General features: G+C 36.6%; 1 protein-coding gene and 1 long non-coding RNA gene across 5 annotated transcripts in view; one reads left to right on the top strand and one right to left on the bottom strand.

Annotated features, from left to right (window-relative positions):
- Positions 1–12,312, top strand: part of csf3r (colony stimulating factor 3 receptor (granulocyte)) — an 18,386-nt gene extending 6,074 nt beyond the window's left edge. For 2 of the 4 annotated variants that reach the window (XM_047361398.1, XM_047361399.1), the window contains exons 5-17: positions 443–575; positions 713–879; positions 1,225–1,394; positions 1,540–1,693; positions 1,992–2,074; positions 2,164–2,371; positions 3,599–3,787; positions 3,984–4,085; positions 4,331–4,477; positions 4,556–4,696; positions 4,803–4,899; positions 6,136–6,214; positions 8,345–12,312. In XM_047361398.1, the coding sequence (XP_047217354.1) occupies positions 443–575; positions 713–879; positions 1,225–1,394; positions 1,540–1,693; positions 1,992–2,074; positions 2,164–2,371; positions 3,599–3,787; positions 3,984–4,085; positions 4,331–4,477; positions 4,556–4,696; positions 4,803–4,899; positions 6,136–6,214; positions 8,345–8,830 (2,156 nt within the window). In that variant the 3' untranslated portion in view covers positions 8,831–12,312. The remainder of the gene's footprint in view (positions 1–442; positions 576–712; positions 880–1,224; positions 1,395–1,539; positions 1,694–1,991; positions 2,075–2,163; positions 2,372–3,598; positions 3,788–3,983; positions 4,086–4,330; positions 4,478–4,555; positions 4,697–4,802; positions 4,900–6,135; positions 6,215–8,344) is intronic. The other 2 variants (XM_047361400.1, XM_047361401.1) reach the window with 2 other exon arrangements.
- Positions 8,770–16,484, bottom strand: LOC124865897. Its single transcript, XR_007037685.1, has 8 exons — positions 16,278–16,484; positions 14,883–15,085; positions 14,303–14,680; positions 13,383–13,520; positions 13,181–13,303; positions 12,860–12,861; positions 12,676–12,764; positions 8,770–12,593 (listed from the first exon to the last, which is right to left on the bottom strand). It is a non-coding gene; the product is annotated as an uncharacterized LOC124865897 (long non-coding RNA).

Genomic DNA, 16,484 nt, shown 5'->3' with positions numbered 1-16,484 from the left:
TTACACTGCAAAAGAACGGAAAACCAGTTATCCCTTTCCTCCCTTTGTGAAGCTTTGTGTTTCCTTGTGTTAGTCTATAACATAAAATCCATATAAAATACATTGAAGTTTGTGGTTTTCACATCACACAGCACTTTATGCAATCTTCTACATAAAAAAACAATATTTACTTTTAGTTTGCATTTATTTGTTTAAACCTATGTTTGAAATATACACATTCCCTGGAATGGGAAACAATATTTTTTTTGTTTTCCATATCCTTTGCAGTCAGTAATGCAAGAACAGAACATTAAGTGAAAATGGTTAAGTTTCAACCGCTTTAATTACGAAACATAGCAAACTCACTATCAGTAGCAAATTGTAATATTGTTTTCACGCCTGAAGCAGTTGACAGATTGCCATGTATTAATCTGGAATTAATTATATATTTTCTTATAATTAGATCCACCAGAAACACCACAAAACCTCAGCTGTCAAACAAACCTCACCTACCCTGACACCTTGAACTGCATTTGGGACACTGGACAGCAGGACACCCACCTCCCCACAAAGTACACCCTGCACACTGAAATGAGGTACATTTATGCCTGAAAATATAATTAAAATAATTACAAGGAAAGAATCAGTTTGATGTCAAGAATCTTTGATTCACCATTCATTGTTAGTCCTTGAGGTTGCACAACTTTTTTACTACCTTTTTATATTATTTCAGGGACTCACGTGAGAACCATACTTATGAACTGCCACCAGAAATCAATCACTATTCAATTCCTCGTACTGACTTTGGTCTGTTCAGTGATATGAATATCTACGTAAAGGCAAAGAATGACCTCGGAGAGGCAACTTCAGCACACATTGTTCTGGAACCAGTTAGTGCAGGTTAGTATTTACTTAAAATAGGAAAATTTAAAAAAAACTCTGTATGTATGTGTGTGTGTGTGTGTGTGTGTGTGTGTGTGGTGTGTGTATGTATACATTTTCTAGCAGCTTTCTATTATTAGACTAGGGAAATAAAATACTCTTTGTTTTGCATCAAACAAAATAATTTCTATCATCCAGATGTTTGGAGAAATATGTGAGGATTACAGAAATATCTTCAGCACTAGTGTTCCTCAGGGTTGTTTTTAAAGGTGCACAAACTCTGTCTCTATTATTTAAACTCTGCTTCATAAATTAGAAAAATCCACTTTAAGGAAAATCTAATCTTGATATTTTTTCTGTCAGCTAAATTTGACCAACCCATTATTGCAAAGATTGGTGTGCAACCTAAAAGGTTAGGTTGCCTAAAGCTGACATGGAGCTTGTCAAAGCAGCAGAGTTGGATTCGTTACCTTGCTGTAAACCTGGAAGTCCAACTTAAGACTGCAGGCAGCGACCAATGGAGTGACCCACCAGTGAGTTCAGCTGAAACTGTTAATATAAATGTAACATCATGAAATCCTATCACCTCAGACTTGATCCATGGAGTATTAGAGCCCACCTGAAATTTGCAGTGTATTTAAGGTCATGCTTGCATGATTTCTTTTTTTTTTTTCTTAGATCCCTTTTAGCCAAGTTAAATTATCCAAACCAGTGGTGGAATGCTGTCGTCTCTTTCATGGGACTCGATATTTGGCCCAAATTAGAGTCAGATACAAGCAGAGCCCCTGGAGTGAGTGGAGCAGCAGCAAGTCTGGAGTCACCTTGGAGACTGGTAGGGCTCGGATCAATTCGGAGTGACACAACCAGTCACTTTTAAGATTTTCCAATCTGTTGCCTTTTTCTCTTCACTTTCCCCTTGTCTTTCAGTGTATGCAAATGTCATGTTGTGCATTTCTCACTGCTTCGCTCTGCAGCACAGACTGAATTGAAGTATTGAGTTTTGTCGCTTATGCAGACAGTGAATCCATAGACCTGTCTTGTAGGAAGAAGTTTTTATTTTCTACAGAGTTAGAGGAGAAGTTCAAACTTTTGACAAGTTGCCACACTGACAGCTGTCTGTTTCTTTTCAGCTCCAACTGGACGTTTAGACTCGTGGATGAAGGTATCAAGGAATCGCACAAGCAAGAAACTCAACATACAATTGTTCTGGAAGGTACCTATATGATTTTTTGTCACCTGCTCAAACAGTATTTTCCCCTATATATTCTGCGAGATTGTTTAAAGCCTTTTTTATTGTTTCAGCCATCAAAACTATTCTGTGCAAATGGCCAAAATCTGTCATATGTTGTCTTGCAACAAAAATCCTATGGTGAAAGGTGGAAAATGTGCTCTACAAGTGAGACATGCTGTTCTTTCCAGCTTTCTGGGAGAGTAAGGAAAGTGTATCTGAGTGCTGTGAATAGTGCAGGAAAATCACCCCCCACTGAAATTCGGGTTTACCAGCCTAAAGGTAACTCATATCACTTACAAAAACATACAGTATATTGCAAAAAAGTCATATTACTCAAATGTTACAACCATAAACTTCAAAGTGTTTATTGGCATTTCCTTTGACAGATAAACACAAGGAAGTATACAGAGGTTACAATTTTTTTTTACAAAGAAAAACTTTTGAAAGTGTGATATGCATATGTATTAACCCCATTTTATTTTGATGTGGGAAAATCAATGATGTGCTATCATGAACACTTTCATGAAACATGGTCGTGAAAGCATCAATCTGCAAGGCTACTGGGCAAACTGAAGAGAAATTATATTAAGGGATACAAAAGACTTAAAACTTCAAAAACCCTATACATACATCAAGATACACATTGGAATGGGTGCCCAAGTCCAGTCATCAAGCGCTACTATCCTGCACATTTTAGATGCATCCCTTCTCCAACACACCTGAATCAAATGAATGGTTCATCTCTGCAGCGCTGAATGATATTGTTTGAGAGAAATCAACTATTTGATTCAAGTGTGTCGGAGAACGGATGCATCTATCAGTCACAGGAGAGTAGCTCTTAAGGACTGGACTTGAGCACTCCTGGTTTAAATTCAAGTATATTCATGTTTTAAAATGGCCTAGTGAAAGACCAGACCTAAATGCAATGGAGAATCTATGGCAAAGCCTTAAAATTATCTTTCTCTCAAACCCCCAGTCGGTTGAGGCGGATGGTCGCTCACACTGAGCCTGGTTCTGCTGGAGGTTTATTTCTGTTAAAAGGGAGTTTTCCTTTCCACTGTTGCTACATGCATGCTCAGTATGAGGGATTGCTGCAAAGTCAGTGCAAACGACTGCCCATTGTCGCTACGTGCTCATCCAAGAGGAGTGAAGGCTGCAAGTCACTAGACTCGATGCAATCTGTTGGGTTTCCTTAGATAAAAAAAAAACATTTTAACCAATCTGACTGAAAATCTGTATGATTCAATTAAATTGACTTTGTAAAGTGGCTTGAGACAACATGTGTTGTGAATTGGTGCTATTTAAATCAAACTGAATTGATTTGAATTGCACTGAACTGTGTCCACCTCAAGATTGTGTAATACCTTCTCTTAGGCTATCACATAACATATACAATGATGGTTATGCTTACAGTGTGACAAAATGTATACCTTTGGAAGGCAATCTATAAAGGGTGTTTTAGTATATCATTTTGTTTGTAAACCTGAGATGTTTTTATGTCTTCAGCTCACATGACGATCATGGATGTCACAGCTGTTCCTCACGATGAAAGATCATTTCTGGTCCAGTGGACCGCTGAAGTTATTTCAGATCTCATTGGTTATGTGGTGGAATGGAAACCTTTACTGAAAACAGACCTCTCCCACATTCACTTTGAAACTGTGAATAAAAGCCAGTCTAGTCTCATCATTACCGGTACGTTGCTAGAATTTCTTGTACATATTCCAGTATACATGAGTCTTGTTGTAATCGCACTTTTATCTCTCACTGCATGAACTCAAATATTGACTTATGTGCAAGATTCACTTTCTCCTTTGCACAACTCGCCTCTACACACTGTTATTAACTTCTGGCCATTGATCCACTCTGCCCTCCACGCGCTCATCCACAGGCAGCTTTGAGCCCTACAAACCCTACGGGATCTCTGTATATCCCAGGTTTAAGGATGGGATCGGGTCTCCTCAGACTGTTAATGCCTACTTGAGACAAAAGGGTAAGTCACCAAAGACAAACGGGGGATCACACAAAGAGCATCCAGAGGTGCAAGAGTCAAGTTGCCTCGACTTTAAAGAAGTAAAAGAGGTTTTTGCATTAATCAGATTACAGGACCAATGTGAGCTTTCAGGAAGCAGATTATATGTTATGAAATGTTGCCCTCTTGTGGAGAGAAAATGTTGGTTAATTTGTTAATTCAAGTCAAAATACACTCTAATATAAATGCTCTCTTTCTTTTTAAAGCTCCATCAGTGGTTCCTAAAATTCAAATTAAAAAGACCTGGGAGTCACATATTGAGATCTCCTGGGATGAAATTCCTTTAGAGCAAAGGAATGGATTTATTAAGGGCTACAAAGTCTTCTACTGGGACGAGAATGGACCAATTAAAGGTAGGTTACAGCCCAGAATTGCTTAAGTTGTAAAATGTCTTTGTAGTGCAAGCCCTCTAAGGCAGGACTTTTCTCCAGTTGTGAGTGCAGATGCAGAAGACAGGAGGGTGATCTTGACAGACCTCAACACTGTGTCTCTGTATGAAGCTTGCATGATGGTTAGCACATTTGGTGGGAGTCTGAATGGGTCAACAATTTATTTTAAAATCAAGCCCTTTGGTTGGTACCATTCTTTAATTTGCCAGTGGCATTTTAGAGAGTCAGTCACAGAGTATAGATTGTCAAAGTAGATCTGAAATCATAACGTGTGATTTTCTTTTCCAAGATGCGGTTACTGTTGTGGTCTCTGTAACTGGAGTTGGAGTTGGACTGGCAATGCTGATCATTTTCACCGTCCTGATCTGCTTTTCCAAAGACAAAAAGTAAGCTGATCAAACACAGCATGATCTAGAGATCTATGATGCAGTACTGTGAAGATTTATTTGCTCCCTTACAGATTTCTTTTGTTTTTGCCACATTGAAAATCACATCATAAATTTTATTAATTTTATTATAATTTATTTTGAGGGCAATTCATTCAGTTAAATTCTGTTTATTTATATAGGGCCAATTCACAATACGGTGTCTTGAGACACTTTACAAAAAAAAAGTAAATTCAATAGAATTATACAGACAGATTGAAAGTCAGTTACACACATTACAAATTGATCATAGTTAACAAACAATGCAGTCAAGTTCAATTTGTTTTGAAAATTGGTTAAGGCATTTCCTAAGGAAACCCAGCAGATTGCATCGTATACCGGACATGCATCATCCCCTTCTCCTGGGTGAGCACATAATGACTGTGGACTGTTGCTTACATTGCAGAAAATACACACAAAAACACAGATGCACTTATCCAAAAGGTTCTTATATGTTAGAGAACAGTAAAACGTTATTTTTCTGAAATGCTTTATTAGATGCTTCTCCTAAGTCCACAGATAATTCCCCAGAAAACTTGAGAACTATCAAAATGTTTTCAGTTAATCGTCAGAATGGCAATAGTTTTTATTTTGGTCAGCAGTGGTTTTCACCTTGAAATTCTCCCTTAGCTGACATTTTTGCCCAGACTCATTCCCTACTGTTGAATCATAAACACTGACCTTAGCTGAGACAAATGAGGCCTGCAGTGATTTAGAGCTTGTTTCGGATTATTTTTGGACCTCCTGGACAAGTCTTTGATTATGTTCTACTGGAGTACTTTTGGTAGGTCGACCACTCCTGAGAAGGTTCACCACTGTTCCATGTTTTCTCCATCTGTGAATTATGACTCTCATTGTGGTTCACTGGAGCCCAAAGCCTTAGAAAGTGCTTTGGGCTCCAGTGAAACTAAATCCAAAAAGGTAGATAATCAGCTGACTGGGGATTTATTAAGGGAGGTCAATATATTACAGCTTGATTTGGATAGCTTTTTCCCCTTAATTAATGAACTAATAATTTGAAAACAAGTTTTCTATTTTCTCAGGTCATCTTTGCCTTATATTAAAATTTGCTTAACGTTCAAGAACAGTTAACTGTGACAAAAAATACAAACAAAGGAAATCTATAAGGGAGCAAATGCTTTTTAACTTCACAGTATGTTTTATTTCTAAAATTGTTTCTATTCTTTTTATCTTAAGGCTGAAGGGACACTTCTGGCCAGTTGTTCCAGATCCAGCTAACAGCAGCATTAAAAGATGGTCATCAGAATCAACTCAGGTAATGAACATTCACATCTGCCACAGATGTTAAGTAAAAGTGGTCATAATCAACAGATAAGTGTAATATAAGCTACCAAACTTATAAAATTTTAAAGAATTACAAACATTTGGGCATTGTACTGGTTTTACCATCACACTAAATTTGAATGTAAATTAAATCTCTGTTAGAAATACATTGCCTGGTCAAAAAAAAGTCACCACCTGAATTTAACTAACTAAATAGGTACGAGCCTCCCATTGGATAATTACTGCATAGGCGATTATGTTTCAGCTGGCAGCAAGTTATTTAACTGGTGCAATGAGTTGCTTCTCATTTCTTAAACAACCGTGTCAAAGACACATCCCGTGGTTGTGGAAAAGATGTCAGTCTGTTTCAGGAAGGTCAAATCACTGGTATGCATCAAGCAGAGAAAACATTCAAGGAGATTCCAGAAACCACCAAAATTGGGTTAATAACTGTTCAACGCATTATTAAAAACTGGAAGGATAGTGGGGGACCCATCGTCTTCGAGGAAGAAATGTAGCCGGGGAAAAAATCGTGAATGATGTGATTGGCGATCACTTAAACGTTTGTTGAAATCAAATCGAACAACTGTGTAGCCTTAAGAAAACCACTAATCAGTGAGGCTAACCAGAAAAAAAGGCTTTAATTTGCTAGGGAGCATAAAGATTGGACTTTGGAGCAATGGAAGAAGGTCATATGGTCTGATGAGTCCAGATTTACCCTGTTCCAAAGGGATGGGCACATCAGGGTAAGAAGAGAGGCAGGTGAAGTGATGCACCCATCATGCCTAGTGCCTACTGTACAAGCCTGTGGCAGTGCTATGATCTGGGGTTGGTCAGGTCTGGGTTCAGCAACTGTATGTGTTCAAAGAATAAGGTCAGCTGACTACCTGAATATACTGAACAAACAGGTTAGTTCATCAATAGATTTTTTCTTCCCTGATGGCTCGGGCATATTCCAAGATGACAATGCCAGAATTCATCTGGCTCGAATTGTGAAAGAGTGGTTCGGGGAGCATGAGACATCATTCTCACATGTGGATTGGCCACCACAGAGTCCAGACCTTAACCCCATTGAGAATCTTTGGGATGTGTTGGAGAAGGCTTTGCGTAGCAGTCAGACTCTACCATCATCAATGCAAGATCTTGGTGAAAAATGAATACAACACTGGGTGGAAATAAATCTTGACATTGCAGAGGCTTAACGAAGCAATGCCATACCAAATGCATGCCGTAATCAAAGCCAAAGGCAGTCCAACGAAATATTAGAGTGTGTGACTTTTTTTTTTTGGTGGCGACTTTGTTTTGGCCCAGGCAGTGTATAGACAACAAATGTTAAACTGAAAACTCTAGAAGTTAAGACTATATAAAATAAAAACAGTAGTAATAAATGTATAAATCAATCATTTCCTGTTGTAAAAGAAGTAGGGAGAAGCAAATGCTCATTCATTTCTACCCCATTTAATAGTTCATATACTCATCACTATGCTGTCAATACTTATGTAATACTTACGTAAACTAATATGTAAATATTTATACTTATGTAATTAATTTACACGTCATACATGATTATTCAGGTGCATCAATACATTAGAATATCATCAAAAATCTACATTTATTTATGTAATACAATAAAAGAATGGCATGTTATGTCAGTTATACATTTATGTTTATTTCTGTTTATTTTGATGATTATGAGTTACATTGCATGAAAACTCAATTTTTTTTTCCACAGAAAATACAAATATTACCAGTATATAAGAGCCATGAAAAAGGGATGTTTAACAGAACTGTCAGCCTACATTGTTTCAGTCACGGAAGCAGTATTTCCTTAATTTAATTCAAATGTAAAATGTGAATTAACCTATCAGAGGGTTACAAAGTCATGACATCATCTTGCAAAATGTAAACCTCTTAACTTTGAAGGAAAAAATATCTTAAAATTTCTCTGTCTCAATATTATTGTTTAGTCAGTAAAGATAATTATGGTTATCTTAACTGACCTGAAACTGTATACATATAAAAAGGTTTTATTTCTTTTATATAGTGTGTGTAAAGTTCTGGTTTTAACTGTATGAGTTTCCCTTTCTAGTTAAATATATGTATTCATTGTTTTTCTCTGCAGTTTACTCATCCATCCTGGGACGAGGAGCCAAATCTAATATGCTTGTCCCATCTCAGCTTCCTGGATCTTACTACCAAACTCAGCAAAGAAGAGGATGATATTTGGTTAAACAGCTCAGAAGACACCAGTGATCTTGGAGAGTCGATTTGCGGCTCACCATTCATGCCTTCATATTCTGGCTCAAACAGCGAGTCTGTTCCTTATGCTACCGTGCTGCTGTCCTATTCATGCAACGGTCCAATATCAGATGAGCCTCATGTCTATCTGCGCTCCGAATCCACACAGCCCCTCTTGGAAACTGAAGGGTCTTTCACTCCAAAATGCTACCAAAATGGTGCAATCGATGAGATGCCAACGAAGCAGTGTTTTTTTGGGCCCTGTGATAATGATAACCCTGAAATAAAGGAAGACCCACCCATTGTATGGGATGACTTTCCCTTCCTACGTGCTTTAGCCATGAATAAGATTGAAAGTGACTCAAATTAATTTGTTGATCATGAGAATACGCTTGCAAAGGTTTTTTTTTTTTTTTTTTTGGTTTTTTTTTAAGATGAGCCTACACAGCATAAAATCTCTGTAGTCGCCAGTTAGATTGAGAGCCTAGATTTTAATGCAAGATTGTTTTTTTTCCGTGATTCTTTTTACATTTGTAAAATAAAGTTATATTTCTGTACTTTTATGATACTGTTAAGGGTTAAACGTAAATCTGTGTAAAAACCTAGTTTGGTTACAGTTTTAAAAAGTTAAACAGTTAGAGGTCAAAATGTCAAATGTCTGAGGTTTTGTTTATTTATGAAGCCCTGTCCCCAATTCACTGGAAAAGATAAATACAAAAGTCCTAAAAGAATTAGTTTTTATCAGAACCTGTTGAAGCCAAGATGCTAGGCTTGCTAAGCTGCAGTTGCTAAGCTTGCTAAGCTGTAACAATATAGATTATTTTGTACCTTCCTCATTTCCTCCTTACTGTGAGTGGTAGAAAGCAAAACCATGGGTCCTCAACCAGACTCCATCCTGACTAGATTTTGTCAATTTGGCAGTTTTGATTAAAACTTTACCATACATATGGGCAAGTTTAGGAAAGTAGCAGCTTTCTTTAGCCGCTTTCTGATGTTTGAGGATCAGCATCTGCCAATCTGATTTTAATGGAATGTTCTGTTGTTTTACCGTTTTTTGAACAGTAACTAAGAACTAAGCCTCCATGCCATGTCTCCGTGTCTAATAAAATAAATATTTTTACACATCAGGGGAGCCAATTTGGCGAAAGTTAAATGTTAAAGAGATAGGTAATTTGGTTAATTGTATGTAAAGTATATGTTGCGGTAGAAAATTACTGACTGACTGACTGACTGACTGTCTTGTTGACCTCAGGAAGACACAAGTGTGCTACGATGACCTGCCCTTCTCCATCTCTGATTGGCCACTACTTATTGCTGTCAATGGGTGCAATAGTTATGCATACAAAAAGGATGAGGATCAGTTAAAGCAAGCTTGGGCTGTAGCTTGGGAAGTAAGGTATGCTTTTCTTTAAAGACAGAACAAAACATAGTAAAAAAAAAAAAACAGTAACACTTTTCTGCTTTGCGAAGAAAATCTTTTTTTGCTTAACCCTATATCAATGTGGAAGAAGTTATTGCCATTTTTTTTTATTATAATCGTATCATATAGCATACAATATATGTGATGTACCCATCTATGTGATTTCCCATGCGAGTGGCCAGATGTTATATTTCTCAAAGGACTGTCACAGTTCTGCACTCTGACAAATGTGTAAGTAACAATTGTTTAAGTTTTCCGATGATTATCTCTGCTATCTGTCTAAAAACCTTTTCCTTAAGTGAAAGTAGCCACATTTTCTTATCTGTAAGGTTTTTTTAGTACAGCTTCTACTTTAACCCTAAGTGTTGTAGAGTTAAAAACATAAAAAAAAAAAAAAACCATTACAAGTTCTCCTTTCTAGTTCTTTTAAACAGAAGTAATAATATTCTTTCATTTGTATTAATTTATTTTGGAAAAGAACATAGTTGATAAATGCATTGACAAATGTATGATAGATGTTATGCATAAATGGTTCAAACAAAAATAATTAGAACATAGTACTAATGGTTCCACAGAGTGCTGATCAGATAGATGACTGTAAATTAATTATTTCATGAATCTGAATTTGACTTAAGCAATACCTTGCTAAAGTATTCATCCCACTTGAACTATATACATTTTTTATGTTACGAACAATACACCAGTGTTTTTATTGGGACTTTATGGGGTCAGCCAACAGAAAACAGTGCCTGATTGTAAAGCGGAACAAAAATGTGTATTTGTGACAAATAAAGGGCACAAGAAAGGACACAAGGGAGAGAGAAGGGAAAGAATGACATGAGGAGTCATTTAGACAATGAAACGGGATAAAGTATGGACGGCAAATGTTCTTCCATATGTTCATCTGGAAAATAGGCTACTGACATCAAATTTCATACTTTTGCAGACTGTGTAGGAGTCCTGTTAATCATTATTAATATGGGGTTCCGGTGTTGTGCGAAATTATGTTCACTTTAACCTGACGGACATCAGTCAGCCACCAAACACGTTGTGTTTATGTTTTTTATTACTGTTATAAAACAATGTAAGCTCACTCTGCTGGAGACGAAAAATCAGGCTTCCTGAATAGAGTGTAGCTTATCATTCTGGTAAATCGCGTTCTAATGTAAAATATGACAAAATGCTGGATTTATGAAAGATATTTCTAGTAGCTAATTTTTTATCGGTAATGTCTGATGTTGTTACCCCATGGGACATGGATTAACCAATCATCTTATGTTTTGGGTCGATCATTCCTCATATCATACAAAACTATCCTTGTGAATTTGGACACATTTGCTCTTTATTTGGCAAAGGTACAGATGGGAACCTTTTATTTTGACTGTCTGAAATATTCTGTTCCCCCCTCATAACATGTGAACAAAATAACTTACAGGCAAATGTTTTACTGTGTTCATTCCTCTCGTCATGGACTATTTTAATATTATGAGATAATTCAAAGGTATTCAGAATATTCCAGAATATTTCAGGAAGCTGAAATATTCTGTTCCCCACTCATAACATGGAAACAAAATAACTTACCAGAATCATGGATGTTACATCCAGTGAATTTTGAGACTTTGTGGCTCTTTCCTTCCCATAGTTACCTTATATGAAGTTTTGTAAAGAAAAATATCAAGCTTATTTTTCAAACTGTAATTTATTCACTTTTAAAGAAAGCCTAAACAAACAAGCACACCACAGCATTCACACAAACTTAAGGAGAACATGCAAAGCACTTGAATGTGTTTTCATGCCTGATGAAACCACCTCAGGCACGTCTCGCATTGGATCTAAAAAAGGGACAAATAATACAAGGCATTTTCAACTAGAATATCTCTTTACAATTACAACATCTATTCATTTTCTATTCCAACTTATTCCAACTTCGGTCTACAGGAGGGTAGGACCCTATTAAAGCTTGTATAAGCAAGATAAAATTACCGTTTTTGTTATGTTCAAACAGTTATGTTTGAATAATTTTAAAATATTGTTACCCAGTCCAAGTCTGTCTTGTTTTCCATCTCTCTGCAGAAGTGGCACAAGTCATCTGAGTCATCTGATAAGAATAAATGTAAAGTATAAAATCATACCTATATATACAGTTTTTCATGTTTTTGCATATTCACTCAGCAAATTTTTGTGTTTCAAAGTTTGTTTGTCTGTGGAGCTCAGTGACTTGCTTTGAGATTTATATATGGCCACTATATCTGGTAACTATTAAACAGGATGTGATAAGCACAAACACAATTTATTCAGGAGGTGTCTATGAGTATGTACCATTTTTGGACATAATTAGTGATAAAAGTAGCATTATGAACTTTAATAATAACAGAAAATATAATGGTTGAATTTATCTATTTGTGAACAAATAAATCATTTTCTAAAATAAATGTTATTGTAGTCCCTGTTGAAAATCCACAGCCTCTTTTGCAAGACGTCTTTCTGCAAACTGACATGTAAAGCTGGATTTAATGGCTTTAAATGAAAGAAAGTAACAAAGTTCATATGCTTCAAAATGTTTATCATAATCATAAAATCATTCATTGTGTGAAAATATGTATGCACCTTTAATGCAAATACTCCACATGATGAACTGTCCTGTTGTTCGGGATGTTTGACAGTATCACAGGTCCACCTTGACACACTGCATCCCTTCTTCCTCATAAGTGGCCTGTTAATAAGGTATATTAATAAGAAGAACCTTGAGAATGCTTGAGTTAATGCCTGAGTTAAAGTTTAATATCTACCCATACCTCGTGATTTGCAAACATTTCTGGATGTCTTGCTTTGACTCCCCTAGTGGATTCAAGAACAAAAACCTTTTGTCTTGTGGGTAGATCACCTAAAAAGTGTGCAATCAACAGTCTTCATGTAGTTTTTTGCCTATGACATAACTATGATATAAGATATTTTTGAAATATAAAAACAAATTCTTACCACTAATGTCCAGTGGTGGTGACGATTATTAATTTCCAGAATTATAGAATTATTTCATAATCCATTGGGTTCATCAGTGGTTTAAAAAAAAAAAGCAGTACCGGTAAATATTTTTTGATGTCAACAACCAAAAATATGTTTAGTAATACAAACAATGTACTAAGATTATAATTTGGTCTAAGTGCTACAGCAAAATCTGGTAATATATATTCAACAATAAATATCACAACCATTAACATTTTATCTTATCATAAATTCAAAACTGTTATTACCACATGGAAAACTCAAACAGAAACACATAGTAGAATGCATGAGATCTACCTTTAATCTCGGACTTTTTCCCTGCCACATTGCTGTCATTGCAAATGAATCTATAAAAGCAGCCAGTCCTGTATTCTGGATGTTGTAATCCTTTATGATAACAGCCATAAATGCATGGATAGACTGCAAATGTATTAAAAGACCAAAGATTAGCAAAATACTGTAACAGCTTTGAAATTTTAAAACAATATAATCATTGTACCTCACTCTCCAGTTCTATATCAGGACTGATTTTATTTATGTCAGAGTAAAGCAACTTGCATTCACTCTCGATAGAAGGACATGGACATCTTTCCCCATAAAAGTATCATGCACATCTGATGATGAGGAAGGGGTAGGGCTAGTGGAAGACAAAACAAAAGTTAAAGATAAGTTTAGTTATCATGACACCTACTTCCTGTAATTTTAAAAAGTGTTGTATATGTCAGGAAAATGGGGACGCTGTGCCGGTCCATTGTGGTGAAGAGAGAGCTGAGTCGAAAAGTGAAATCTCTCTATTTACCGGTTGGTCTACATTCCTACCCTCACCTATGAGCATGAACTGTGGGTCATGATGGAAAGAACGAGATCCTGGATACAAGCGGCTGAATTTAGCTTCCTCCGCAGGGTGGTCGGGCACTCCCTTAGAGATAGGGTGAGGAGCTCGGCCATCCAGGAGGAGCTTGAAGTAGAGCCGCTGCTCCTCTACATCGAGAGGAGCCAGTTGAGGTGGCTCGGGCACCTATTCTGGATGCTTCCTGGATGCTTCCCTTGGGAGGTGTTCCAGGAGGCATGTCCCAGCGGGAGGAGGCCCAGGACCCACCCCAGGACACGCTAGAGGGACTGTGTCTCTCGGCTGGCCTGGGAATGCCTAGGGCTCCCCACGGAGGAGCTGGAGGAGGTGTCCGGGGTGTCTGAGTCAGCTGCCCCCGTGACCCGATTCCAGATGAAGCGGAAGACGATGAGTACAAGTATTAATTGTATTGATTGATTGTCATTTTTCTTTAGACTAAAACAAGACAAAAGCAAAGTTGTACAAAGACATTGCGTCTTTGTGAGACATACATATGTATGCTAACTGAAAGTGACATTCAAACTATGTAGTTTGATATACATGTTTAAAATTCAAACAATAAAACTTACATTTCTCAGCTAGTTTTCCGTTTTTTACATCAACTCGTTCCAGATGTGTACCCCTAGTGAGAACACACAGAGAAAACCGGACAAACAACCACTGATACTCACTTATAGGAGCAATTTAAAGTTAAGAGTTAATGAAACCTATCCTATCCTGAGAAGACCCATTGGTCGGACATGCAAACCCCACATAGAAAATACCTTAATACCAAACATCTTTGTATGTTGAGGCCACTGTGCTTACCACCGCACTACCATGTAGTTTCACTAAAAGTGCTTCTTTTTACTTTTAATTAGTTTACCTTTATGGGAGTGTACTCTGACGGCTGTTTCAGGGCTTGGGCACTGGCTTGACAGGATGAGCACTCAGAGACCTGAAAAGTTCTTTAAAGACAAAATCAAAAAAAAGAATTTAACACGTGTAAAGAATACATTATAGGACATCCATAGTTTCATATTGGTAATACAAATAGTAATACAAATACAAATACTCATTTATTTATTTTAAATGTAAACATTATGATTATTTTAAGAAGTTTCAATAAAGAAAACTGTTTAGTTTGTTCATGGTGCTTATCTAACATACCCATTTCTTGATGTCAACAGACATTCATGGCCAATAAAACCTCCTTGAGATGGCATCTAGTGTTTTAATCTGGCCACGATGTGTCCCTGTAGGGCTGTCATGGAAGTCCACAAAGACTCTTTCTGCTTCCTCAGCACCTTTAATAACTTTGATCTTTGTTGATGTAAGACTGCCTTTGTGTCTTACATAGAAGATGTCATTTCCTAGGAAAAGGTAAAGGGGCAACATTTAAAGTTGGACTGAAACACAAATCTCATTAAAATAAATTTTCAAATTTTCCAAAAATATACAAATGTGTAGTACATGACTACTTGAGTAATACATACCAGTTGAAATAATAACCATGCAAAGAACAAAACATACTGAAAGACATTATGAAATGCATATTTATTTTTGGAGAAACAAATAGACAGTTCTTATTTGAAGGATTAATGTCTGTTAATTGGTTTTAGGTAAGAATTTTGCTTCAAAATTGTGCACTCTTCTGGATTTTGTTTCTGATATGGATTAATGTAACTTTACAGGATTTTTTTCAAAAGGTCAATTAATGCCAACACAATTTAATAGGAGAAATTAAATATCACTATAATTCACATTAATACAGTGGCAAAAATCCCATTTTAGTTTTTTTGGGGGGGACACTAAACTGAAAAAAATTCAGAGAGTAATTCTTGGGGGGGGAGGATGGAAAAAAAAACTCTCTCCCTATCTTTTTCCTGCATGTTAAATTATGTTATGGAAAGTAATATTTGTAGTTATAGCAAATCTAAAATGTCAGTAAAATATAAATTAATTTTATATCTGACAATAACATCCTGACAGAGGTTTTTGAAAAATCTGTCCTCTCAGTCCTAAGTGATCTCTTCTCCCTCCTCAGTGCTGCTACTTGCTGCCGAGAGTAGCAGCCGGTAGCCCCTCCCGTTGGAAACAGCATGTGCATGTGGACCAAACCACTTTGTGGGATAGGGGTGTCGAGATCTTTTAATAATTAGGAAACTTTTTTTTACGTACTATCTAACTTGGATCACTTTAGCTGTGCTTTTATTAAATATTACTATACTATCATTTAAAAAATGTTTTTGTATTTACAATGATTATTAGGGGGGGACATCTTTATGAAAGGGGGGACACATCCCCTCTGTCCCTCCCAGGATTTCCGCCCATGCATTAATAATATCAGAGGTCATGAACATTGTGCGTCACTTCTGCATTATAACTAAGAATAACGTTCGTGTGCAAGCATATTCATCAAAATTGAATACAGTAATTAAACAATAATGAAAGAACAATTAATGTTACCCAACTGTGTTTTGATAACTTATGCATTTCACTATGTATTACTTATATCTTAATGAGTACTTTCAGTACATAGCTCCGAAAGCTAAAGATACTTACCTTCAAAGCGGTACGAAGAAGCTTTCCTTCGAATTAGATGTTTTTGTTGTTTTGTTGAAGGATGTGGATAGTCACCTTTGACTTTATAGTTGAGGAGCTTTTCATATTTCATACTGTCCATATTTATGAAAAGTGTCGACTTGATAAAAGATTTTCCTTGAGACGCAGCAGCAAATTATGACCCATACACTTAACATATAGCTAGCG

Source organism: Girardinichthys multiradiatus, chromosome 3, assembly GCF_021462225.1.
Source record: "Girardinichthys multiradiatus isolate DD_20200921_A chromosome 3, DD_fGirMul_XY1, whole genome shotgun sequence".
NCBI classification, from domain to species: Eukaryota; Metazoa; Chordata; class Actinopteri; order Cyprinodontiformes; family Goodeidae; genus Girardinichthys; species Girardinichthys multiradiatus.
This window is presented reverse-complemented; position numbering and strand designations above follow the sequence as displayed.